Source organism: Nymphaea colorata, chromosome 13, assembly GCF_008831285.2.
Source record: "Nymphaea colorata isolate Beijing-Zhang1983 chromosome 13, ASM883128v2, whole genome shotgun sequence".
Classification (NCBI taxonomy): domain Eukaryota; kingdom Viridiplantae; phylum Streptophyta; class Magnoliopsida; order Nymphaeales; family Nymphaeaceae; genus Nymphaea; species Nymphaea colorata.
Window position 1 is genome coordinate 12,576,201 of NC_045150.1, and position 27,781 is coordinate 12,603,981.

A 27,781-nucleotide genomic window follows, 5' to 3' on the forward strand; every position below is an offset into this window, starting at 1 on the left:
TGTAGGCACAGAGACCTGTTCTTTTCCTTTTATCTTCCCTATGCTTATTGAAAAGGAATATCATGCTCAACAAGACATGTTCATCTCATGGCTACTAAATCTTGCTAACTGCCAATAATACCGCGTGAGAAAACATAAGTTCCTTAGGGAAGAGCATAAAAAATCTCCCTCTCATCAAATGATGAGAATTAACTTCTTTTGAGTTTTTGTGTTATGCATAATTTGTTTTGATAATTTATGATTTTATAGTGTTGCACCACATGTGATGCAGTAGAAACCTTATATTAATTATAGAAATTAAACACTACGTGGAAAAAGAATTTTTGGACATAGACAATATCGCCAAGACATCAAACATTTCGCTTAATAATGCTTTTTAAAAGGTTTTGTTTGGACAAGTCAATTTGATAATGAATCCAGGTTCATTAAACCGTTTCCAATGTGATTTTGTCACTAGAGATATAAATTATTTCATCTTACATTGTGAATATAACTCGGATCAGTGTTTCGTTTCATCTCATTTAACAACCTGGATTTACATTGGTGGAAGCGGTGAAACAAGTAGAGCTGCTTCAGAAAGAAAATAAAATAAAATAAGGTAAAACCGACATTTTGCAGAGCTAGCTATCAGAGTACTTGGATTCAAGATGAGTCTTGCCAGCAAAAGTTAAGCTGCAGCATCCAAATGGGGACTCAAAAATCTGATAACTTCTGCTAGAATTTCTCTCTAAGATATGATGGATTTATTAGGAGGGGGCCATTTTGTACATCTGCCATCTCTTAGATGGCGATTGGAATATAAGGCGAATAAATGAAAGAATCAAACTTACCTGGACCAACAATACACAGAGCGGACACCATCAACAGCAAATTGTCAAGAATGCTCCTGGCAATGAAATCCATACCTGGACTGGATAACTCATGGTTGGAACTGCAAAAACAATGGCAACTTGCGCAGTCTGCAGGCCAACTGGACATGAGCCCATCAATTTGGATGCGTTGACGTTGCGTTAAAGGCATCTGACTCTTTTCTCTTCGCAGATTGGCCAAGATTTCAAATGCAATGCAGCTGCAAGATGGTACATTCCTCCCTCGCCTGAAACTAACTGTACAGAGGGTTTACTTAGGCATTGTTTGCCGCAACTTCGGCAGCACGTTGCCTCATCATCTCCATCACTGCAGCCCTGCGACGTGAATCGGACTGCTGTTGTGACCTCCTGAGATGCTCCTTCAGGTCCCTGAAATTTCAAAGCCACATAAGAATCCATGAAATGGCTAACAGTGGCAGATAGGTTAGTAGATGTATTTAGCAACACACCTGCAGCGGGGAACATGGCAATCTGACTCCTTACAAGCCCGGGCATGCAATTGAAGGATATACCACATCCTTTTACACAGTTGGCAACCTCCAGAAGCACGAATCTTGCATTGTGTACCATGACGAAAGAGGCTCTTAACCTTGCGACAATTTGGATACTGGCAGGGCCCAGTGCGACATTGGGAAGCATGAATGAGCAGATCAAGCATCTTACGCAACTGGAATAACATATTCGTGTTAGAGTAGTACCAAATGAAGCCGTGCAAAAAATGCATGCGTCTGTTTTGTGGTTGTGCATGTATGCAGACGAGGGGCGAGCTCAGTGTATACCACATCTTCAAAGCAGACAAAGGTGCTAGCAGAAATTCCCCCCAAATCATGATGCAAAGAAGCTAACCAGTGCATTGAAAATTAAACCAATCGCTTCCTAAAGTAAGGTAGATACTGGAACCATGTCGACAATGAAAAAGAATTTGAAAGCTAGGAGATTCACCACCTCTGGACTACAACCTTGAAATAAGGTGGTCCAGAAAAGAAAATAAACAGATGTTACAGAAAAGAATAAATCAAAATACTACAGCCACAATAGCTCCCAACTTCGCAATTCAAAGATCTAGATAAATCCAAACACCTATCCAGTTAACTTCTGGACATATCTGTGCAGGAATCCTCCACACCTTCCACCAGCAACATTAACTCATATCTATAGAAATAGCAAAAAAAAATGCAACCACTAAGTATTTGAAAGAAGAAAACACTGCCATTGGCAGTTATCAATTCCCTTTTAGTTTATGCATTCCCCTCGTTGAGGTCCACATCACATTCCAGGATACTACGAGCACAGATTTAGGCATGACTAGACAAGCTAGCATTTGTCTTGCCCCCTTAACCTAGTTTTCATATGCATTCCCTGTATCTATATCAAACATAAACGTTGTCGCAAAACAATTTTCATGTTTATACTTTATACATTACAACAAAATAGGACCCCCTGCGCTTTTAGGGGAGGAGGAGGTGCAAAACTGCCGCCCCAACAGCACAGCAAAAACACAGCCATGCCAACCATTACCAAGCTTTTTGCCATGTGGGAAATTTCAAAACATAACAGCCAGAATGACTGTTGGCTCCCCATTGATAGCAAGGTTTATGATGTGACCAGTTACTTAGATGACCATCTGGGTGGAGATGATGTGTTATGCATATTTTTGTTACCTATGTTCCTAATAACCTCTAGGCATGAACTTGATAAATTAATATGTCCTATGCCATAAAAAGAATACGAGTAAGATGCACTATGGATTTTCAATTGTTTCTGTCACAAGTTGGAAACCAAGAGGAACCGGTAATCTTTTACCATGTCAAAGGATCTATAGATGCATAGAAGTAATGAATGACGAGCTGGATCCGGTGCAAAAGGGTCAAACATAGTCACAAATATCATTTTCGTATTTTAAAAGGCACGATTTTTCTTGGGTATAATGTGGTGAGCTTTAAAAAAAAGGGAAAAATGCAGTAAATTTTTTAAAAAATTAAAAATCTTAAAAGTTAGGGAAAATTTAAAAAAATGAGAATAAGACAAATAAGTAACAAATAAATATTACAAAATGGAAACAAGCAGTTTGGCATTAAAAACCATGGAAAAAACATCTAAGATGAAAAAAGGAAAAAAATGTGTTTTTTTAAGCTTTGGAGAGTTTTTTCAAAAAAAAAAAGAGAGCATTATTTTACCATTGTTTTCAAAAAGCAGCATTCTTTTGCCATTTTTTTGGCTGACTTATTTTTTGTGTTTTTAAAAAAAGAAAACACACACACACATTTTTTTGTGACTATGGGTCAAACATAGGAGATTGTACATAGATGATATACCTCCAACAAAAAAGGTAGTTGGATCTGAGTAGGTTTACAAAATTGTGTACATGAAGCATCAGGTTTATTCAATCACATTCATCCTTGGTCGTGGACGATGGGTGTATGATGAGACAATTAAATCTTTTTGCATGGAGATCAAAAGGATGAACTGTACATGGAGCAACCTCTGGTATATGTAGAACAAGATTCACATGGATATGCGTAAACAAAAAAGAGCAATACATGGACTGAAGCAAGCATCATATCCATCTGACAATCTCGCGAAAGAAATTCAAAGGGACAGTTTTTGTCGATGTTCATTGAGTGACTTCTTATTTGTTTGTCAAGATAACAAGATGATGACTTTGTAGGTTGTATACGTCAATATATATCACATGGAGCTCATAGGATCATATACATGAAGCAAAACAACTTCTAAGCGAAAGATTTAAGATGAAAAACTTAGTAGGCTTGAGATATTTCCTTGGAGTTGAGGTGCATAGGAGTGAAGATGGTTTAATCTTGAGACAACATACATGTTAAGCAAAATAGGAATGAAGGACTAGAAGCCATTGACCATACCGTGTCAAAGTTAGAGGCTAAGCATTTCAGATGTAGACATATAATGCCCAATGAATTACCATAGCATTATTGGAATGCTTCAATACCTTACCTAACCTTTATTAGGCTTGACATTGTTTTCGTTGTGAATTCTCAGTTCATGCATGAGTCACATTCAGAACACATGGATGCAGTAAAAGAGAATTTTAAGGTCCTTGAAAGATACCATCAGAAATGGACTATGGTACCAAAAGAATAGGGCACCCAAAAGGGTTCAAAAAGTAATTACCTACACAGATGCAAACTAATTAGGGTTGCATGGGGCCAGGCCGGGCTCGACTGGATAAGAGTCGGGCCCGTTACCCAGCCTGTTAATAATTGGGCCAGGGCCCAAGCCTCAGGGTTTATCGGGTACCAAGCGAAACCCATTACCAGGTACCTGGCCAGATAACCTTTTTCATTATCTTTTTATATAAATTGGGTCATGTTTAACTCAGCCCAACTACCCAAGCCCCTTTTATAATTGTTCTCTTCTCCCTCAACACCATCAATATAGGACTAAAGTTTGCCACATGGGATTCCTTAAATAGCGTGCTTATGTTGAAAACTTGAAATCACCTGAAAGTTGAAAGTTGAAACTTTTTGAAAAGGTAAAAGGGTGTAAAAAAATAGACTATAGTCATGTACTGAAAAAGCATGAGCACTTGCCACCAAAGAAAATATTATAAAAAGAAGCAGCTGGTAAGCAGTTAAGCATTGAACAACAGAAAAAAAAACAGAGAAAAAATGTCAATAAGGCACAATAGGCCTTGTCGGGCCAAATGCAGCGCCTAGGCTCAGCCAGAAAAATCTTGGTCTATTGGGCCAATTTCGGTGCCCAAGTCTGGCTAATTTCAGTTGGGTACCTGACTGGCATCTCAAGTACCCAGTCCAATACCCGAGTCTTAAGACCAACCCTAATGACAAAAGATCAATTTTTGGATATTGCATCCCACTTGGAAAAATTTGGTGTCATGGAAAATTAAAACGCACAAATTTTTGGTCAGGACAAGCACAGATGCTGAGTACAAGTCCAAGGCAGCAGCCACAACTGAGGCAACATGGATGCAACATGGGTGAGCAGATTTCAAAGTCACTTCTGTTGTGCAACAATCAAAATGTGAAAAATATCTTCCAATCGAATTCACTAGAGTCGAACCATCCCTGTTCAGATAGACCAACATTTTGTGAGATGGGAAGATGAGGATAAAGAAATTGAATCGCTCTCTTGTCATACCAAATATCAAGTAGATAATGTGTTTACCAAAGGACTCGCAAGTCAAGGACCTTGGAACTTAAGGATCAAGTTGTCCATGGAGCAACATCATCCACAACTTGAAGGCTGTTAGGATGTCATTTCTTGTGGATCTGGATAATTTTGTCCAGACCCAATAAAGATCTGTTTATTAGTCCATCTTCAGTGTATTTGTTATTTTTGTAGGATGTATATTCTCTTTAGGCATTTTCTTCTTATGTATTATTAAGTAATATTAACAGAGATTAGGGCACAATTCTCCCTTAATTGAAGCTGCAGCCATTGATGTCCCTTCATCTTCTCTCTTGGTTTCTTCCTGCAGCAAGTTATTGTGGTACATAAACTAAAATCTAATAGGTTCTATCTGCTGCCTACCCACAAAGTTTCTTTTTTTTTTTATAAGCATACATACAAAAGTGACTTCGATGCCATATCCAGGTTTCAGCTTTACAGAAAAGCAAGTGCAGGACCATCAAGGAAAGGTTACCAACCTGTAGAGTGTAGACAACATTTCAAGCTATGGCCAATGAAATGCCCTTTCAAATCCCAAGTAACCCATTATTCTCTATATAGAATGGAACAGCCAAGCATGTAAGCAGAACATGTTCCCACTTTTCACAGATTACCAATATAGGACAAATAGTTATATGTTCTCTTCGATGAACCATTGCTTCCCTTCTAGGGACATGCCAAACTACATCTTAACTACATGAGACTTCTGAATCTGTTCATACTCATGATAGTTGCACTCGAATCTGTATACGTTTTGATATTTTTTCTCAACTCCTTCCTCCTAAATAAATGATATTTGCTAAATACGCATACAACTGTGATGATGATCTAGGTTTACTTGTGTTTTATGAGCTTATGTACGAAGTACTGAGTATGAATTTTGTGGAACTTTGCATACATACTTTTTGCTGTACCGCGATTTTCTAAAATCGCCATAACTGTACCCATACCTATGTGACTTAGTCCATTATCTGTTCCTTCCACATTTCTCGTTGGCTTCTCCTGCTTTTCCCTTTCTTTCTGAGCAGTAACAACTAAAAAGGTTGCAGAGCCTAGCACCAAATGGTGCCTCAGATTCCAGGGTTAATGATGAAGTATACACAAGTCTACTTAAAGAATAACAGGCACTTATTTGGGTCTTCAGAACCCATGTCGAAACCTCTTCGGCAATCACAAATCATATATCATCTCAACACCAGGAAAAGATGGAATGTCTAATAACTTAGATTACCACTATTCCGTATCATCCACAGAGGGGCAAACTTCAGTATCATGGTTTATGTATATTGCCAAGAAAAGACACCATAATTGATGCTTATGCCACAAAAGTAGGAATAAGAATACTAAATTAACCTTGGAGGCTGGAGCTACATGTATATTGTTAATAATTCACATGCAAGTATACATAGATAACAAGGCTAGTTCTTCCATTTGGCATATCAAAATGTCCATCTGGATGCCCAACATACCCAAAGCATCTAGCAATCCAAGCATCAGGAAAGAAAAACCTCTCAAAAATGCACCTGGCTTATACTTGCAGGGAGATTGTTTGACAACCGTCAGTCCATAAGTGAACTGACCAACACCTTTAAAGAATCCCATGAAAAAATTACAAGAGTTCAAATTATTCAAAATAAAATGACAGATGGAGCAAAGTAATGGATCCCACCATAAGCGTCATTAGTATCTCTATGAACAGAAAAATGGAGAATAAAGTGATTCCACAGGCAATTAGCACCAAACAATGGATACAAATGTGCACTTCATTAAAATCTTTAGCTACATATGACACACTCCTTCTAAAGTTAAAGCTTTCTATCTAAAAAAATGCTCTTTTTCAACATCTATCCAGCTTAATCTAATGAGATAATTCAGCTAACAGCTGCAGATAGAGGCCAGTAGGGTTCGATTGATATTCATCAGAAATAGCTTTACCACCAGTAACTTGTATTGAAAATAAGGAAAGAAAAACACAATATAAAGCTAAAATTACGAATTTCAGCAGCAAGTATTTTGAAACACTGACAAAAATGCACATGAATACCTGGACAACTCGCTTTTGTCGAGCTTCTTTATTTTGAGCATCCCGCTCTGCTGTAGATGGAGGACTTGCCAGTTTGTGAGGATGATCAGCACCACCACCCTTCTGGTAACAAGTATTGCAGACATCATAATCAGGGCAAGTCTCACAACGCCACCCTTGGCCTGCTTCAATGTCATGGTAGCATATATTGCAAGTAGTCACAAAAGCAGGCGCTGTTGGATTGTGGAGGTGATAAAGAACCATCATTGATGAATGTTTAGCACGGCGAAGAGTGTCATATTGATAGTGGTTTCCTTGACAGAGGCTTAAAAATGCTTGCCTCGTATCAAAGAATTCACTTTCTAGGATATCATCCTTATCCTTGGTGTCTACAGGGACATCTTTCACCTCAACCTACATTTAAATGAAAATGCTATATAAGAGAGAAATATCGAAAACAAAAAATACCTTATACAAGAAATGGATGATAATTGGGAAAACAGAAAAAGCTAATATTAGTCTAAACCAGAGATAAGAAATTCTATCCACTCACAGGGAAAAGAATATGTTTCTCTTTACTGTTTATTGGATGTCTGTCCCTCTCCTCCAGCATTTGCTCTGCCTCGTAACATCTGACAAAGTTGAAAGAAGTCAGCATCTGCATAGCATCGTTACATATTTGGGAAACAGAGCTGATCATCTGCTAAATAAACACTGCTAAATGGATCCAACAAATCCATTGTCAGATTGCTTCAATCCAACCATTCCATAAAAAAAAATGTGGCTCACTAGATGTGCATATTACTAAGCTTCTTAACTATCATCTCCTATTGGTATTGCCAAAATAGATTATGCAAACATTTAGATTTATTGGAGAACGTGACTTTCGTAGTTTATTCAATCTGCTCCCAAGTAAAAATGTCATAAAACCTCCACAAGGAAAGAAAACTGACAGAAATAAAAGAAGGAAAGAGAAATGAACTTTCAATGCAAGGAGACTGTATAACAGGCTTCTCAATGTTAAGTCAATAACACACAGGCAGGGGGGAGAATGGAAGTCATTTATTATTACATTCCACCACCATTGTATTCAGATCAAAACAAGGCTAACTATATGAAAAAACTAAACTTCCCAAGCCTTAAATTTCTTCCAAAGTGTTGACGGATCTTGATGTATGGGTCCGGGTCTGGACCCGATCCATTATGTCCTAGTTTGGGCATACTTATACCTTTGTTAACCCTAATCTTAAGAGTTAATGAAGTTTCAAAGAGAGAGAGAGAGTCTGGCGGCTAGTGGGCACCAGACCTCCTCACCCGTGGTTTTTTCCCTCTAGTTGAGGGTTTTCCACGTTACATCTGTGTTCGATCTTCCGTTCTTGCGCATCTATTATTTCTACATGGTATCAGAGCTAGCGAAGCTTGGAAATTTTTTTTTAGGGTTGTGAAGTTCCAACCCTAGGCCACGTGCTGCTGCTGCCGCCACTGCTCCTGCCGCCGCAGCCACCGCTGCCGCCGCCGCCCGGCTGCATCGCCTGAGACCCTCTGCCCCAGCGCCGTTTGCCCCTTTGCTGCCCGTGCTCCAGCGCCGTTCGCCCCTTTGCCGCCCGTGCCCTAGTCGTGCATGTGCCCTAGCCCGTGCCCTAGATCTGTCATTCTGCTCCAGCCCGTGCCGCTGACTTGATCCTTGCTATCGGTGACTCTAAGGTGTGCTGTTCTCAGGGGTTGCAGCCAGTAGTGGGTAGTTGGTGATCATGGCCGACTCGTCTTCCTCCTCCACAGTCCATACTGATCAGCCTGATGTTGGGACCGTGAGAACTGATAATGTACCGGTTCAAGTTACTACCATTCGACTTACCAAGGAAAATTATTTACGATGGTCTGCTGCAATTACTATGGGGATCGCTAGTCGAGGACGAATTGCCTATGTGAATGGTAGAAAGGTCGAACCTGCTATGGAGAGTATGGCTTGGGATACATGGTTTCTTGAGGACAACCAGGTAAAAACTTAGATTGTTAATTCAGTGTCTTCAGATATTCAACCCCTTATTCTTCGTAAGAAGACTGCGAGGGATATGAGGATTATTTTGGAGCAGATGTATGGTCAAAAGAAAAGAAAAGTTCGTGTATATCAACTAATGAAGGACGTGTATGCTTTGCGACAAGGGGATCTCTCGATCGCAGATTTCTACGCAGCATTAAAATCTAAGTGGGAGGATCTTGACTACCATTCTGATCTTACATGGAGTTCTTCTCAAGACCAGATGCAGTAGATGGCCAAGGAGTGGGAGAATAGGGTATTCCTTTTCTTAGCTGGACTGAACGATGAGTTTGAAAATATTATGAGTCAGATTCTTAACTCTGAGGAATCCTTCAGTATTGAAGATGTTTATTCTCGTGTTGAAGCTGAAGAGCAGAGGAGACTGATCACAAGTGAGAGAAAGGAGGATCCCATGTCTCACAATGAACGGTCTGCCTTTGTTAGCCGTGTCTCTGTGGGACCTAACCGTTCTTCCCGTAAATGTACTCACTGGACTTTTGTTGGGACCTGCATCCAAAAAAGAAGAATAGTAGGGGGCGGCCATCTAGTGAGAAGAAGCCTATTTTGAATGCAACTAATTCTAGTGATGGTAAAGTTTCTATTTCTGCAGAACAGATTCGTGAGTTGCGCGCATATTTGAGCCAGATTGATGTTGGTCAGGAAGACACGTCAGATGAGGTGAAGGTCAATCAGGCAATGGCTGTTTCAGGTGAACAAGGTATTTCTTCCATGGGAGAGTGGATTGTTGATAGCGGTGCCACTCATCACATGACTGGCAACCCCAAACTCTTTCATGGCTACAAGCTATCATCGGGGAAGGAACGTGTGTCCCTCGCCGATGGCTCCTTTACCTCTGTGGCAGGGAAAGGGAGTCTTTCTTTGTTGAACAATTTTTTAGTGCATGGTGCATTGCACGTTCCCCATCTTCCCTTAAATCTTTTATCTGTGAGCAAGATTACCAAGGAACTCAACTGTGAACTTATATTTTCTGAAAAACGTTGTGTTTTGCAGGACCTAATGACAGGGAAGAAGATTGGGATTGGTTTGGTGTCTGATGGGTTATATCGGCTTCCTATACGCGTTGCCACAGCCCTTATGTCGGCAGTCAGCAGGACAGAGAAGAAGAAGGAAGAGTGTCGTCAGTTATTTTTATATTGGCATGAACGCCTTGGTCATCTCCCTTTTGGGATTTTGAAACAATTGTTCCCTAAATTATGTTCCAGTTTAAACATTTCCATGTTATCTTGTGATGTGTGTCAGTTTGCGAAGCATGTTAGAGCTTCGTATCCAATTTCAAATAGTCGTGCTAATAAAGCTTTCTCCTTAATTCATTCTGATGTGTGGGGGCCTTCAGGCATTCATTCTCGTAGTGGTTTTCAGTACTTTATGACTTTCATAGATGACAATTCCAGATGTACTTTTGTTTATCTGTTAAAAGACCGTAGCGAAGTGCCTCATATTATAGAAACCTTTATCCTCCTAGTGGAAAACCAGTATGGTGAGTCTGTCAAGACATTCCGGTCGGATAATGCTCGTGAGTATATGTGTCTCACTGTCGAGGAATTCCTTCGAAAAAAGGGGATTGTTCATGAGACATCATGTAGTTATACTCCTCCTCAAAATGGAGTTGCTGAGAGAAAAAACCGTCAGTTACTAAATGTCACCAGAGCTTTATTGTTCCAAAGGAATCTTCCTAAATATTATTGGGGAGATGCAGTCATTACTAGTGCCTATTTGATTAATTGCATGTCTAGTCGAGTGCTAAATGGTAGTACACCTTACTCCATGCTTCCAGGGAGTAGCCAACCTTTCCACCTCCCTCCTCGGGTCTTTGGATGTGTGTGTTTCATTCATAATCACAGCCCGAATGTTAAAAAACTTGACCCCAAATCAATTAAGGGAATATTTCTTGGGTATTCTCCTACTCAAAAGGGGTATAAATGTCTAGATCCCACCACTGGTCATGTTCACATTACCAAGGATGTCACATTCTTGGAACATGTCTCTTATTTTAGTGAGAATTCTCTTCAGGGAGAGAAGTCAATGTCTAAGGAAGAGTATTCTCCAAGTCAGGCCATTCAGTTTACAGATTTTCTAGATTACAGGCGTGAAGAGAATCCATCCGTCGATGTGCTTGGAAAAGAAGAAGATGGGACGTCTATTGAGGTACATGAACAGGGAAAGGAGAAAGAATGCAATCGTTTGTTCGGCCAGGTGTATTCTAGGAGGAGAGTTTGTATTGACAAGGTGATTGATAGTGAGCAGCCCACTCCAAATCTCAATCCTACTTCTTCCTTGGATGACCCGAGTCATGCTCAGAAGCAACCTGTTGAGAGAGAAAGTCAGACAGAAAATGAAAAGGAGGATCTTCCCATTGCCCTAAGAAAGGGTGTCAAGTCATGTACCCAACACCCTATTGGTAACTTTGTATCTTATTCTAGATTGAGCACTGACTACAAATGTTTTGTATCATCCTTGTCTGTGGTTGTGATTCCCAGGAGTGTTACAGAGGCTCAGAATGACCCCAAGTGGACTCATGCTATGCAAGAAGAGATTGAGGCCTTAGACAGAAATCAGACATGGGAAGTGGTAGAGATTCCTGATGCAGCTCATTTGGTGGGGTCAAAGTGGGTCTACACCATTAAGTACAAACCAGATGGGAACATTGAGAGGTCCAAAGCACGTCTGGTGGCCAAGAGGTTCAGTCAGAAATATGAGATTGACTACTTAGAGACGTTTGCCCCAGTTGCGAAGATGAAGACTGTTAGAGTTATTATTTCTTTAGCGGTACTGAAGGGTTGGGAGATGTGCCAACTCGATGTTAAAAATGTCTTTCTCAACAGAGATCTCGAAGAGGAAGTATACATGTGTATGCCCCCGGGTTTTGAGAAACCTGGAAAATGCTGTAAACTGAAGAAAGCTTTGTATGGGCTCAAACAGTCTCCCCGAGCATGGTTTGAACGTCTCAGACTTGTTATGAAGAAGCATGGTTACAAACAAGGGAATGGAGATCATACTCTCTTTGTAAAGAGGATAGAGGGTAAAGTTACTCTACTGCTGGTTTATGTTGATGATATGATTGTTACAGGTGATGATGAAAAAGAGATAGTAAGATTAAAGGATTTACTATCAGCTGAATTTGATCTCAAGGATCTGGGCAAGCTGAAGTATTTCCTTGGTATTGGAATTGCCAGATCAGGTACAACTCTTTTGCTTAATCATTAATCAAAGGAAGTATACCTTGGATTTACTGAAGGAGACAGGAAAACTGGGATGCAAACCAGCTTCTACTCCTCTGGATGCTGGGCACAAGCTCGGTAGCAAGGATGGAGAACTTCTGTGTGAAGAAGCTAAAGGGAGATATCAACGGCTAGTTGGTAAATTGATATACCTCACTCTGACTAAATCAGATATCACCTTTGCTGTAAATGTGATGAGCCAATTTATGCATGCACCTACGGATGTGCACTTGAAGGCTGTAGATAGAATCTTGTATTACTTGAAGAAGAATCTTGGCAAGGGACTTCTATATGTGAAACAGAGGTCTATAGAAATTGAAGGGTATTCTGATGCAGACTGGGCAGGCTGTGTTGACACCAGAAGATCTACTTCAGGGTACTGCGTTTATTTGGGGGAAATCTAGTTGTTTGGAGAAGCAAGAGACAAGACGTCTGCTCCTGCTCAAGTGCAGAGGCTGAATATAGAGCAGTTGCTACTGGAGTATCAGAGTTGTTGTGGCTAAAGATCTTGCTGACTGATATTGGGATAGAGATTGAAGGGCCTATGAGGATGTATTGTGACAACAAGTCTGCTATTAACTTGGCTAACAATCCAGTGCTTCATGATCGAACAAAGCATGTTGAGATTGACCGTCACTTCATCAGAGAAAGAATTGATGCCAGGGAGTTAACATTACCATACATGAAGTCTGAAGACCAAACTGCTGATATTCTAACTAAAGCTTTACATGTAACTCCATTTGAGAGAAATGTATCCAAGTTGGGCATGTTTGATATGTATGCGCAACTTGAAGGGGAGTGTTGACGGAACTTGATGTATGGGTCCGGGTCTGGACCCGATCCATTATGTCCTAGTTTGGGCATACTTATACCTTTGTTAACCCTAATCTTAAGAGTTAATGAAGTTTCAAAGAGAGAGAGAGAGTCTGGCGGCTAGTGGGCACCAGACCTCCTCACCCGTGGTTTTTTCCCTCTAGTTGAGGGTTTTTCACGTTACATCTGTGTTCGATCTTCCGTTCTTGCGCATCTATTATTTCTACACAAAGAAAAAGCAATTTTGATGGTAGAAAAGAACACTAATCCAAAGTTCTACTAAAAAGAATCAAGAACAGATCCTTGTGCATAATACTGGCCATCCAAAAGAAAAGAATAAGTGAATAACACACGAGTGTTTTGTAAGTACTGTCACATATATCGTGTACCGGTATTATACGGCAAGGAATTTCTCGGGTATAATACGGTAAAGTTGTATATCTCAGGAATATGTCCGGAAAATCTCGGCAAATTTTTAAAAAATTTAAAATATTTAATAAATCCTGAAAATTATAAAAAATATAAATTAACAAAAATATGAAAAAAAACTAGTACAATATGTGTTTTTTCCTTTTTTATTTTCTGGCTTTTTTTTAAAAGAAAAGTATAATTGCTGTTTTATATGGCTGACTTATTTCTCGTGTATTATACGTGTTTTTTTCGAATAATAAGCGTTTGTTGTGACAATACGTCCATGCAATACTTATCTAGGCAAATTTTTAAAAAATTTAAAACATTTAACAAATCCTGAAAATTATACAAAAAAAACACGTATAATATACTTTTTTTTCCCTTTTTATTTTCTACCATTTTTTTAAAAAAGATGCATCTAATTGTCATTTTATACAGCTGACTTATTTATCGCGTATTATACGTGTTTTTTTTTTAATAATACACATTTTCTGTGACAACGAGTCCATGTAATAATTTTTGTGATTGTCCCCACCTTGTACTGCTTTTGGACTTCTCACAAGCCATAAATCTCCAAGTATGAGGCTCTAATATTAGTATAGATCTAACAAAGAAAGAAATAGTGCTTATAGAAGTGTATTCCGCATGTTCACGTTAGTCGAGAGCACTCATAAGACACTTTTTGACTTACAATTCCTGTTAGATAAAGTGGAGCAAAAAAGAAATTCAAATGGTAAATTACACCAGCACATTCTCTATGCAACAAAAAGTAAAACACCTATAATCAAGTTCAGAAATATAAGCACAAAGGAAACAAAACAAAGATTATGGAAAAGGGAAAAATAGAGGACTTACTTGTCACAGAGTTGGAAATTTTTGCATTGCCTGCTACAAACCCAACGTTTTCCAGAGACCATAAGTTGACAACAGTGAGTACATGGATACTGCAAGTGAACCATTATGAAGTCTTCCTTCATGGGAGAGATGGTTTCACCAAGCTGCCAAGGGTTAAGAAAACAGTAAAACTAGTAAATACTAATCACTAAGATACAAATTCTTGACAAACAGTTATTCCAAAGCTAAACACACACACCCCAAACTCCAAAGGATATATTAATATGCAATTTTCATACCACACACATCCACAAAAACACCTCTAAATATACATCTCAATATGCAGTTTCCTCTAGATTCTGAGATGGTAGAAAACCATGAAATGGAGTGGCCAACTGACAGAGAGACAGAAGATTGACCTTTTGCATCAACAGTGCATCCTTAGATGCATTGCTAGAAAGATCAGCTTGTGCAGCTGCTTTAAGTGCCCTTTTTGTTAGGGTTTTTTTGGTTTTCCCTTTTTTCTGTTGTTTCCTACCATCTTCTTCTTGCCTAAGCTGATTAATCATATCCTCTGCTGCACCAGGCCAGTAATCACCCTCAAAGTACGGTAACCGCGCTGCTGTAACTTTTGCCTTACATTCACCATTCTTGACAAAGAAATGATCATAAAAGTTTGTCAGATCCACTACAACATCTTCCCTGGCAGCCTTTCTCAGCATAGAAAGATACCTGAGAAGGAAACATAAACGTCAACAACAAAAATTACAAAGTCGTTAGGTCATGTGTGTGTGCATGCACATTTGCATGGCACACACACACACACATATGTATATATATATATATATATATATATATATATATATATATATATATATATATATATATATATATATATATATATATATATTACATATATAATATATATACATATATATATATATATTACATATATAATATATATACATATATATATATATATTACATATATATATATATATATGTATATATATATACACACACACACACATACACACACACACACACACACACACATACATACACACACACACACACACACACACACACACACACACACACACATATATATATATATGTGTGTGTGTGTATATATATATACATATATATGTAATATATATATATGTAATATATATATACATATATATATATATATATATGTAATATATATATACATATATATATATATATGTAATATATATATATATATATATATGTGTGTGTATATATATATATGCTACATATCGATATATATGTAGAGAGAGAGAACAGTACCATTCCCGAAGTTTATCGGACTTGGGCGTCTTCTGTATTTCAGGATGGCAATAGAGAATGTAATCTTCTCCCTTCAGTGGCGGGCAGGCCCATATGTAGCAGCTAGTAAATCCTCGGTTCTTACAGTATTCAAGGTAACCAATCTGCTCATATATCAGAAAAAAAGTTATCACTGCTTGTTTTTCTAAAGATCAAACAGAAGAGCAAATACATTCACAGCCAGGCAAAACTAATCAACTAAAAAGGTGAAGATTATCAAAAGTTCATCAACATGTTTTAGTCAATACCAGTATTTCATGATAAACAAATGTACGAAGTGCCTCCCCTGTCACAGCTCTAATTTCAGGTCTGAAGTATTTCACTGAATCAAGATAGGAAAGATAAACTCGGCGCTGATTAGGAAATGAACATTCTGAACCAAATTCTTGGACATACATGCCAAAAAGGCAAACTTCAACCCCTTCAATTCTTTGGAACAGCAAAACAGCCTAAAGGAAACAGTGACAAGGCTACTGTCAGCATTGGGTAAATAAAACGGTGCCATCAATAAGGTGCACAACCTGAGCGAAAAAAAGGGAGAAAGAGAACATCTTTTGCATATATGTAACCCGAGAAAAAAAAGGAAAAAAATAGACACCTTTGATTTGTATGGGAATTCTGCAGGATAATTTTCTTCTTGGAAAATCTCCAGAAACCGTTGTTTTACTTCCAATTTCTTGTCGACAGATGATACAACTCTAACAACAAGACCTTCAGCTCCTGGAACCTGAAATGAAGAGCAAAACCAATGAACTCACTAAACCAAAAAAATCAGATGCCATGATGCTTTGAACAAAACAAGACTACTGAAACTTCGGAGACCAGCAAATGTATATAATAACTCCAGTTGTCACCTTGTAACCACAGCAGCCAGAAGCAGGATGAATGAATGAAGTTAACCATCAGCATTTATGGAAAAATAAAATCAAAGAGTTCCAGACATTTTTACTTGGTTAAATGCAGACATACCAGTGATCGCAGAAGTTCGCACACAAATATCATCCCAGAAGAAATAACAAACAATAAGCTCGCAGAATAGTATGGCAAGTCTACAGCTTGCAACTGGTGATATAATAAGCATGAGTAAAAACAAACAAATAAATATAGATTTCTGTAAGGGAAGTTTTCTTCAACCCTCCAATAAAAGGAGCTTTCAGGCCCCCATTTCTCTCTCACACACACACATTCCATCAAATTCCTTTTATTTTAACTTTTTTATTTTTTCATGACGTGTTCTCCTTTTCCTTTTTAATTTCTTGTTGCTCAGCCTCTATAGCCATTAAAGGCCCAAAAATCCAGCTTTCTATCTGTTGGATAGAGTCCAACAGCTAGAGAAGCTATTGCTTCTCTATAAATACGGGATTGCAGTCCCCCCTTGTGTGATTATAGATTCTTTGAAGCTTTGCCTGGCATATATTTAGCTTCTTTTATGTTTTTTACTGTGCTTTCATGCACATTGAGTCTTTTACAGCTCTTATGATTTTGTGAGTATCCCTTTTAGTAAGAATTGGATTTATTCAATATAGATTTTTACTTACATCTTCTAATTTACATGGTATCAAAGCTCAAAGGTCCTCCCACTGCAAGTATTTGTTAGTTTGAGATAACATGAGCCCTAATACTACTCATAGATGGCTGTCATTTTGAAAACGTTCCTCGGATCTTTTCTTCTTGTCACCATCGGAGTGTTGGGTGCAGCTGGCCAATTCACTTTTCCACATTGCTGATCAAAGTTGGTTTTCTCTCTGGGGGCGACCCAAATAAACAACACTCTAATATAGGTTTCTGCAATCTAGCTGATTCTTCAGTTTCATAGAGATGCAAAAAGCAATAAACTAATTTTTCTATCCACTATTGAAGGTTAAATATCAAATTGGATGAAGAGTCTTCTAAAAGACAAGGAAGATCTTCTTCCAAAACCAATGAAGTTTTGGTATGATATTAAAAAGTACTCATATAGCTAGAAATTACACATTTTATGAGCAAACCAAGTAGAGAGATATTAATCACCAAGAAGTTCACGAAAAGTTTCTTAAGAACACCATATAAGTTGCAGAAGGGATACTTTGTTAATTTACTCTAAGAGGTCTGATTTTGTCTGTTACACCTAAATGGTCTCAACTCACTCTCAGAATCATATGTGTGTGTATGAATTCTATCAAACTCCTTTTGTTGTAATTTTATTTTTATGATGTACCCTTTTCTTTTTCTTTTGTTTTTTTCATATTTTTTGTGTACAGCCTATGTAGACCTATGTTGTTAAGGTGTCGCCTAGGCATGGATTAGGAACCAGTCCACTCCTGTCGCCTAAGTCCATCACTTAGGCAATGGGTGTGGTGCCGGTGCCTAGGCACACCTAGGCTGGACTAGGCGCCAGCAGGACTAGTCCATGGGAAGGTATGTACCTGTGATTTATCTGTTATAATGTATATTATATATTTACATGTACAATCTGAATAATGTATATTACGTGTTGTATATTAATGTCTTATAAACATATATTAGTACAACCTGAAGCAATTTTTAAAGTGGTGCCATCTGCAGTTGAACCTGTTATAATGTTATATTATATGACTAATTTGTACAATCTGTTATATGTACAATCTGTTATAATGTATATTATATGTAATATGTACAATCTGTTGTAATGTATATTATATGTACTGATTTGATATGATTTTTGCTTGAAATGATTCAATGAAATAGTCTATAAGGTTCTATATAAAATGGATTTCAATTTTCAATTCATAACAGGATATACTACAGTTATTTACACCAGAATTCATATTTAAAATTTCTATTGCAGTAGAGAACCAGTTGTTTTAGAGTCGGGAAGTTTTAGGTATGTGTCTGGAATTGGATTCTGACAGGATCTCATCCTAAGAAATGCAAGCATTGTGTCTAGTATGTAAACAAGAATGGCGTGTCTTCTTTTGTGTATCAAACTAAGGCATCGGTTAGAACAGTACAAAACAGTTTTCCAGCCTCTAGTATGTAAACAAGCTGGAAATGTATTGTTAGTTTGTCATGTAAACAAGAACAGAACAGTTTTTCATGTTTTAATTTTTGGCTTTACTTACAAAATGTAATCATTCAATTAGAACAGAACAGAACAGTTTTTCATGTTTTACTTTTTCCCTAGGCATGTATGTGTTACTGGTGATAGGCACATCTAAAATAGAAGCTTACAGTTCAGTCACTAAGTACATAATTTTATTACGTAATAGTTAACTAACAAAATTAAAAAAAAAAAGGTCGCTTTGTTGTCTAGGTGCTAGGCACTGCCTGGTGCCCAGGCAGCACCTTGGCGCCTTGACAACATAGATGCAGACATTAGAGGCTCAAATGACTGCATTTCTAGACGTTTTGTAGCCTCCCAACAGCAAGATAAGCCATTTCTCCTATATAAATAAGGGACTGCAATCCCTCCTATGTTAATTTAGATTCTTTGAAGCTTCCTTGGTCATATATTCAAGCTTCTTCTATTCCTTTTACAGTGAATGCACAATTCCTTTTACAGTGACTTAATGCACATTGAGGCCTTTGCAGCTTTTTAAGCTTTGTGGCTACCACTTTTAGTGAGTTTTATTGGATACAGATTTTATAGCTATAAGACTATATCTACAAATTTATGATACTATCTCTATTTTTCAGCAGAAACGCCATCAACAACCTTGAGTGTAGCTGTGTAGGTGTATCTCAAGAACCTAGCACATGCATGATGCAAGCTGTAAGAAATTTTATGCATGTGTGATCTACAATGACAACTGAAACAAGGCAAGAATATACGAACCCACCAAACACCAAGAAGAAAATTTCAAATAACCTAAATGTACATGCTCATTACAAGGTACCTCATCAAAACTCCTTCCCTGTGCATTAGCCCTTTCCTGTCTCTCATGTTTGAGTCTCTTAAAAAGCCGATTTTCAATGTGATCACTAAGAATTGTTCTTGGGAGATCTTTGGCACCCAGCACAGAACTTTGTGGTAAGGGTTTCCTTTCCCCTCTCTCTATCTCTGCAATGTAACAATTAGGACATGTATACTCAGCTTGCCCTCCATCATTTCTCCGGCCATTGAAAAGGGCACAAATCTGATGCTGCCATGCTTCACATTTGTCACATTGAACCCACTAGAAGAACCAAATAAATCAGTAAGAAAAAGATGAAACAATAAGGCCACATTCATTTACAAGCACCTCATGAGAAAAAAAGTGCAACTTACCCATTCTTCAGTTTCTTCATCATTCTTCTTCTTCTCCATCCGTGCCTTCGGATATGCAACCCCATCAACATCAATGGCATCACTTCGGACCTCATTATAACACGGTATGCAAAAATAATGACGTGTATCAGCACTGCCTATTGTGTAGTACATTGCATTACGCTTGATACGAGCACCACAGGTAGAGCAATATATAGGAGGTGGCTCGAATGTAAGTTTCTCAACAGCACACAGCTGACATGAATTCTCACTCATAGAACGTTCCATGGCTTGGTTCTTTTCAGCTTTTGCCTTACTCTGTTAATGAAGTACAGAAAAGTGAATTAAAGCACTACAAAGCAACATAATATACGCAAATCTATCATGCAACATTACAAGGAAAATATCACAACTTAAAGAAAGTAGCTTCCCAAATTTCAGAACAAACAAACATATTTTATGCACATCATTTTTCTATTTTCTGCATGCAAGGTATGCAGCAAATTCTCTCCATATGTAAAACAAAGTATATAGCCACCCCACATTCTTAGCAAAAGGGTGAATTGTATCAATATCGGATTATTTTGTGAATGTTAATATTTGTGTGTATATCATAAGTAGCCCACAATTTGTTCCATAGAGAACAATTGGTCCAGTAAGTATTTTACTGGGAGAAAAAGGAAGAGACTTTTCATCACGAAAGTATGTAATATATACTTCAAATTTTGCATGCTAGGAATCTAGCTTGTAAGCAGAAAAAATGCCATGCACAAACTGCAAGAGATTATGTTCAAAAGTATTGGAAATTTCCTTATAGAGGCACACAAAATTGATTCTTTCACCTACCAAAGAACCCATTTAACACATGATTAGACCAGAAAAAATATATTACAGTGACTGCCTCACTTGTACTTATGATTTTATCATCAAAACAAAAATATTCCACTATCATGTCGGCACTTCACCATTTAAGGCTGCCTCAGGATAGACCCTCTTTCCAATTGCACTGAAACCTAACACCTTGTTATCACTAGGGATTACCCCACTGGGAAAACAAGCATCTTAATGAATCCGGATTCGTCTTGAGACAGTTTTTCTTCATCCAAGGGTCATGCATTTTGATGTATTGGAGATATCTTCGCTGATACAAACTGCATCTTTCATGGTTATCCCAAATGTAATTGCATGGCAGAATAAGCACTGGAATCATTTTAGCTTCAAAATAGTCAGAAAACAAAAATAAGGAAACAACTACCAATTCAGTAAATACGATGACATGAAACATCAAATGCTCCTAGTAGTATCCAAAAAAGTAACAGTCACCAATAAATCAAGAACATCAGAGACAGGAAGGGAAGGGAAATGGACTGACCTGGCCAACCCATTGGCGAAGACTAAGAATGTGATCCCTAACTTGCTCCGGAGTAAAAAGTTCAATCATAGATACACCTTTTACCTTTGGCTTCCCTGTTTTAGTGCTCACTGTATGATCAGCCACAGATCCATGAACATCCTGCCTCACCTGATCAGCTTCCTTCTGAACTGGGGCATATTCTTGCTTAAAATCAGATATTAAATTATTTGAGGTCGGAGGCTTGATTTCAGATTTCAACATACTAGAATTGTCCAAATCGCTTCGACCACTTTCACTTATTCTCTCAGGGCTTCCAAACAGCATGGGTGCATCCATCTTCACTTCCATAACTTCAGATTTAGTAGGCACAGGCACAGGCACATCACCCTGTTGGCTCCCTTCTAGTTCATCTATTTCTTCTACAGGTGACGAAGATACTTGAACTAACTCTACCTTAGGCTGAGTGATTGAAGGGGAAGAATGCTCAAGCTTAACTCGTTTCAGTGATAACTGTATAGGATCAGAAGCTTCCAAAATAGAACCAAGAGGGTTAGTTGGCATTTTACTTCCATCCACTCTAGGGACTGTCTTCCAAGTGCCATTTGTTGAATTTACATGCCCAGAATCTATTGACTGTTTTGCAGAAACTCTATGCTGAGACACCCAAGAGCGAACAGGAACACAAAGAGCACAAGTTTCAGAACGACAATTATTGAAATGATCTGTCAGCATTTTGGTTTTATGGCAATAAGTGTATGCACAGTGAACATCATGGCACTTTTCCATGTGCCTGCACAAATCCTGAGCTCTTGCACAATTTTTGTCTGGACATTTCCCTTTTGGAGCAGAGCATTTCTTAGCATGCCGCAGGAAAAGTAGCCATCTTCGTTGGTTACTGATCTCTTTCCAACGTGCCCCCAGAGTCCTTCCACCAGCTTCACATAATGTCCCACATGAAGCTTGGGCCACAGAATAATTTTCTGAAGAAACAATTTTTCCATTTGCAGATCCCTGAGTAGGGAGATGGGGACCTTGAGCTTCATCTTGCTGCATGACTCGGGGACGGAAGTCTGCTTGTATGAGCTGGTCAGAAGATGACTGATTCACAACAGGAGATCTGATTTCCAGTGTACCCCATTCTTCAGTAACGGGAATGTCTGACTGCCCAACAGAAAGACCAGTAAATTCATTTTGCAACTGTGCAACTCGCTTTTGCGGCTGCACAATCTGCTGAAATTGATTTGAATTTTGTGAGAATGAATGCTGCAATTCCTGGGAACTAGATGGTTGGAGCAAATGTGACCCTTTATTCTCAGCTAGGTGACTAGGCTGATATTGGTGCCTCAAATTTGGGAACTGATATTGATCAGGTATTTGATTATACAAAGCTTCATTATGCGTTTCCACTTCATGCTCCGGCAATATCTGATTGGCTGTTGTGGTTTGAACAGCATTTGGTGGAAACTGAGGTTGCCTCAAGTTCTCATTCTTCAGTAATTGTTGCTGCTGCTGATTTAGTTGCCTCTGTTGAGGCTGATATGGAAATTGCATCTGAGATTGATGGGGATGCTGCAAAAATTGTTGCTGCTGGGCCCTTTGTAGTTGTTGTTGAGGCTGGAGAAGAAGGTCTCTAGATGTAGGCAGATTCATCTTCATTGAATGATCAACAGACTGAGACTTAATGCCAGATACCTGTTGAAGTGATGGAAGACTTGATTGTTGAGATTGCATCATAGGGTTTGCCTTCAAATTAGACTGAAGCCCAAGATGGTTCACATTCTGGTTATTCCCTGCAGATAATGCTGAAAACTATGTGTTAACTTAAACAACTATCATGTCAAACAAACTCAAGTGTACAGCTATTACTCCAACTCAAATATAGAAGAAAGGGAGAGGGGAGGGAAGGGAAGACACACACACACACACACATATATATATACACCGAGCGAGGAAGAAAGAGAGAGATAGAGACCACTATGCATGATTTGTTGTTGCCTCTGCTGATCAAAATGCTGCTGTGGAGGTTTCTGAGAGTTCACATAAGCAGGAGAACTTAAATACCCATCGGCATGTGCAGTCCCACTCATTAACGGCATATTATTACCAAATGTCCCTAACCCACCGTTCAGAACTCCACCAGGAAAGCCATAAGCTGAAGACTTAGCCTGCAAGCCAGACCTCATCCCCACACCCATGCCCATTTGGCCACCGATGTTTTGCATCATACGGCTATTTTGATTGCCAATATACTGCTTTGGTTGCTGCATTTGTGATGCCATAATAGATTCAACACTCGAAAACCCACCGCTAGATGCATTCATGGACGAGCGTGAGTCATTCAATCCAGGTGTAGGGATCATCTGACTTGAATGCCTTTGTGTGCCCAATGAAGATAACATGTTGTTCCCAGAGCCAATGGAAATATTGGGAAGTGTTTGCTGATATTCATTAGGTAGTAGTCCTATGGAAGCAGATTGCACTAAATCTTAGAAATGTATAAAACAATAAAGGCACTCAAGGTAACATTCAAACTGAAGTTTACCATCACATGAGTTGAAGGTATTCTGCTGCATTCCACCAACAGACCCATTGGCAGTTGGCAGCAAATTCCCCATGGCAACTGAGTGTGGGATCATCAGGCCAGTATTGGTGCCGGCAGGACTAGAGTTGTCCATAGAAGAGACTGCAGAATTAGTGCTGGCACTTTGTGGCATACCTGGGGTCGGTATCATGGTCCCAACAACAGATGAAGATGCAGAATTGACATGACCCAAGTGTTGGTTGGTATTGCTAGCTGAGATACGGCTCATAACGTTGGTCAGTTTACGATGCAATATGTTGATATCTGAATATTCTTCCTAATCAGAACAAAATATGAAATCAATGACATGAACATACAAAATCCAGATGCTTAAGCAATTAAAGATGTAGTTCATATTGCTTTTTCAGCAGGAATACAATGTTTTGGTCTATGAAAAATTTATGGATGCAATTTGAAGAACCTTAGAAGAAGCATTCCTAAACAACCCCATCTCCAATTTCCTCGCAATGTCAACTAATTTTTGCCCCCATTCATTCATCTGAGGTTGCCGCCGCAAAAATTTCATACTGCAAGCCAGAGAAATTGCACAACTTAGCAGTACTGCTAGAAATAAGTGAAATAAAATCATGACAATTTTAAAAGAAAGCATGAGCTTTTTGCATCAAGAAGAAAAGATCCAAAATATAGGAAATAATATCCACTGGTTGTGGATTTACAACATTAAGCAGCTCTTGAGGCAAATGACGAAGCATTTTTCCAAGCTCAGCAAATAAGTGAGGTCAGCCAACAGTATGCTGGTCTTATCAAAGCTCAGAATACAAGCATGAAGAAGGAAAATTTGTGCTTTTGATATAAAAATCAACTCACATTTCTTCTGCTACACAGTTTCGAAGGGGATCAATATCAGGATCAGCTCGCCAAGTACTTTGCAGATTTCCCAAATTCTGCATTTGGGAAGGAATAGAGCCAACATTTTGCTGAGGTAAAGTAGGCAATGGGGGACCTGCTTGGCTAGATAACTGGCCAGCAATCTGTCCAGCCATATGTGCTTGTACATTCATCTTGCCAAGAAAACACTACAATCAAAACCAAAAATTTGGGTCTTCCACCATTTGCACCACTAATGTTACAAAGTCTAGAATATATCCATGACCTTATACTACTGGTTGAAAAAAAAACTAATACAGCAACACCAGAACACCAAAATAGAAGATTTCATTTTTAATCAACCAGCAGCATGCAGCACCCTTGTATTAATGGAATCACAAGTCATAAACCATTGCCCACTTCATTTGGAAGAACCAGCCTCTAAGACCATATTGCACAGCAGGCAAACCAACAAAACCACCTGTAAGGATCCAGTTAGAACATTATCAATGATGAATTCAAATGAATAAGTTAAGAAGATATAAGAAGTGAGAACTACGTACTGCAACATTACAGGAAACATGAAGAAGAACTATAGACAAAACATGGTCAAGAAAATCAGAAATGAAATCATACCACGTCTAACCATGCAAATTGTATTTAGTTTTTCACTTACTCATGTATGCCATTTTATTCTGATTCACATCAGGGAAGGGGGTAAGGGTCTTCATGTTTTCTTCTTTTGTTGAGCTTGCAGTTCTTAAAATTTGAATTAAAAGATGTGCACCATTTACTATATCATGATTATTATCATTAGTTAAAAGCGCATAGGGTAATATGAATAAGCAAACCACTGCAAAAGGTCAACGCTATGCACTTAACCCAATCTGTCAGGAGCTGGCATATTATCTTTAATAACTAGCATATTTATGCCGAAAACTCTATCACCGTGTTCCCTCAAGAAATGTTGTAAACCTGTACATATTGGCTACTGATCCATATTTTATCATGCAGGGGAAACTCCACTCCATGGTGCTCCTCTGAAAGACTGAAACTACTTCTGGCAGTGTAACCTACAATTTATCCGTGTATCTTACATTAAAGTACTATATGGACTATATATTATGTTACAGGTTTAAATTTTAAAAACTTTTTCTTTTTTCTGAAATTAGCAAACCCCCTCAGCACTTGAGGGTGAAGAGTAGATTCAAGGATAACATCATGCGCCGAAAATTGGGGCTTTCATAATTTTTGTTTAGGAATCTATTTCCAACCTCCAAATAAAAATTTTGAAGTTATATTTGACAGTCAAGTGTTAAACATAGAGTAAAGTTATTTCCTGCAGATAATGCTGAAATATCAGTGACATTGGTACTCTAACTAAGCGAGACAGAAAAAAGAAGAAAAGAAAAGAAATATACATTCGGTTCAGCATGGGAAAGCTTCTGTCTTATATACTCCATAAGATCTGTAGATTATTTAGAAGAAAGGGAAACCCTTTTCCATGTAAAATTATAAAAATCTCTCTTCATTAACATATACAACCGTCATGTTAAATAGATCCAAATGTACAGATACTTCTCTAACTCACATATAGAAGAAAGGAAGAAGGGACGGGAGGAAGGGAAGATATGCATAGACACACACACACGTATATATGCACAAGAGAGGGAGAAAGACAGACGAAGAGAGAGACCACTACGCATGATTAGTTCATTGTTCATCTTTTTGTAAAGCTCGTTTTTGCAATTGTCTAACTACTGCCGGTAATTTAATTTTCTTAAGCTTCAATTATTTGGGCATGCGATCCACATATGCAATTAAATTGCCATTTGAATGTGAAGCTGCAGCTTTATTTTATAGTTTATCAACTTTTATATGACCTGTGATTTTTCATAAAAGTTTTCAGTTTACATGTCAATAATATTTGTGAACAAAATTTGGCAATTTACGATTTTTACAATGCATTATGTTACAATAGATAACTGTCGCCTTTTTATCTGCTTAGTACTTGTATGTGTATGCTATAAGGACCCTTCCATTCCTCAAATTGATTCGGATTATGTAAATTTGATTAGAGCAATAGAGAGATTGGTGTCTTATCCAAATGATCCCAATACAGCAAGCCCAAGTAGAACCCAAGAAAGAAGTGCAAAGATAGAAGATAATAACGTAATCAAACTAGGATCCGTATATCTATATTATAATTCAGACCTACAAACCCTAAAATCCCCTTAGCCCTAAATTAGACCAAGGTTGGTACGTAATCACTGTTCCGTACGGTGAAAATAAAAACAAAACAAAACCATCGTAAAGAAAGCACGAGAATCGCCATATTGCATAACACTTTCATAATACCGATATCCTCCGCCAAATTCAGGCGGAAGGAGGTCAATGAATCGGAACGAAAGGAGTAATCAATTGCAGTTCACCAAATTACGAAAAATCATACCCAGTGGAAAAATCATAATCCAGATATTAGTCAAAGGAGATCGAATTTTCTTCAATTCCCGACCAGTAATCAAAAGAGCAATTTCGATGTAAGGAAGTAGTGTCCGCAGCATGACCCATACCTTCACTTCTTCCCGAAGAGATCGCCGTCGGTGACCGAAGGGAAGCCCAGCCCGAAAACCGTCTACCGTGTCCTGCTTAGACGAGAGCGCGCCGGAGCGAGAAGACGGAGAACGCCCCCGTCGACGAGCCGAGCTCTTTTCTTATCGGAGACAGATCATGGGTTCTCGACACAGAAAAACATGTCTTGACAATTAGACACACGTCATGAATAAGCCCCAAACTCTCTTCTGTCACGTCAGCTAAATTTTCCAGCATTTTCTGCATATCCCACCTGCAGTCATCATTTGATTATAATGACAAAAAAAGACTCATTTTGCTCTCGTTTTCTGATACATGCCTATACTTTTCTCAAACAATGGACTTGCTTTTTCCACTTCCCCTTAACCTATGGTTAAAAATTTGATCAAACTTAACTTAAGCGTCAGCAATGCCTTTCTTACCAATACCACATGCCAAAATGTCCTTGCTGCAGGCACTCAAGCCCTAAACCTAAACT

General features: G+C 38.4%; 1 protein-coding gene across 2 annotated transcripts; it reads right to left on the reverse strand.

Moving 5' to 3' along the window:
* Positions 1-490: 490 nt before the first annotated feature.
* LOC116266758 (histone acetyltransferase HAC1-like) lies at positions 491-27,451 on the reverse strand. 2 transcript variants are annotated; one of them, XM_031648084.1, is made up of 17 exons: positions 27,285-27,451; positions 24,712-25,192; positions 24,305-24,410; positions 23,845-24,160; positions 23,275-23,763; positions 21,321-23,092; positions 19,970-20,266; positions 19,599-19,877; positions 16,343-16,471; positions 15,993-16,193; positions 15,706-15,848; positions 14,811-15,123; positions 14,413-14,555; positions 7,610-7,688; positions 7,078-7,470; positions 1,319-1,536; positions 491-1,238 (listed from the first exon to the last, which is right to left on the reverse strand). In XM_031648084.1, the coding sequence occupies exons 2-17, from the start codon at positions 24,903-24,905 to the stop codon at positions 1,124-1,126; spliced, it is 5,187 nt and encodes a 1,728-aa protein (XP_031503944.1). In that variant the 5' UTR covers positions 24,906-25,192; positions 27,285-27,451; the 3' UTR covers positions 491-1,123. The 2 variants fall into 2 exon arrangements, with proteins under 2 accessions (XP_031503944.1, XP_031503943.1); XM_031648083.1 differs by having other exon boundaries at positions 21,321-23,104.
* Positions 27,452-27,781: the final 330 nt, after the last annotated feature.

Excerpts from the sequence above, each read along its gene's own strand:
- LOC116266758 (XM_031648083.1), bottom strand. The coding sequence starts at position 24,905 with ATGAATGTACAAGCACATATGGCTGGACAGATTGCTGGCCAGTTATCT. Across the intron at positions 24,161-24,304 it reads TTAGGAATGCTTCTTCTAAG|GAAGAATATTCAGATATCAA; the intron begins GTTCTTCAAATT and ends TGTTCTGATTAG. Across the intron at positions 15,849-15,992 it reads TTGTTTATCATGAAATACTG|ATTGGTTACCTTGAATACTG; the intron begins GTATTGACTAAA and ends ATATATGAGCAG.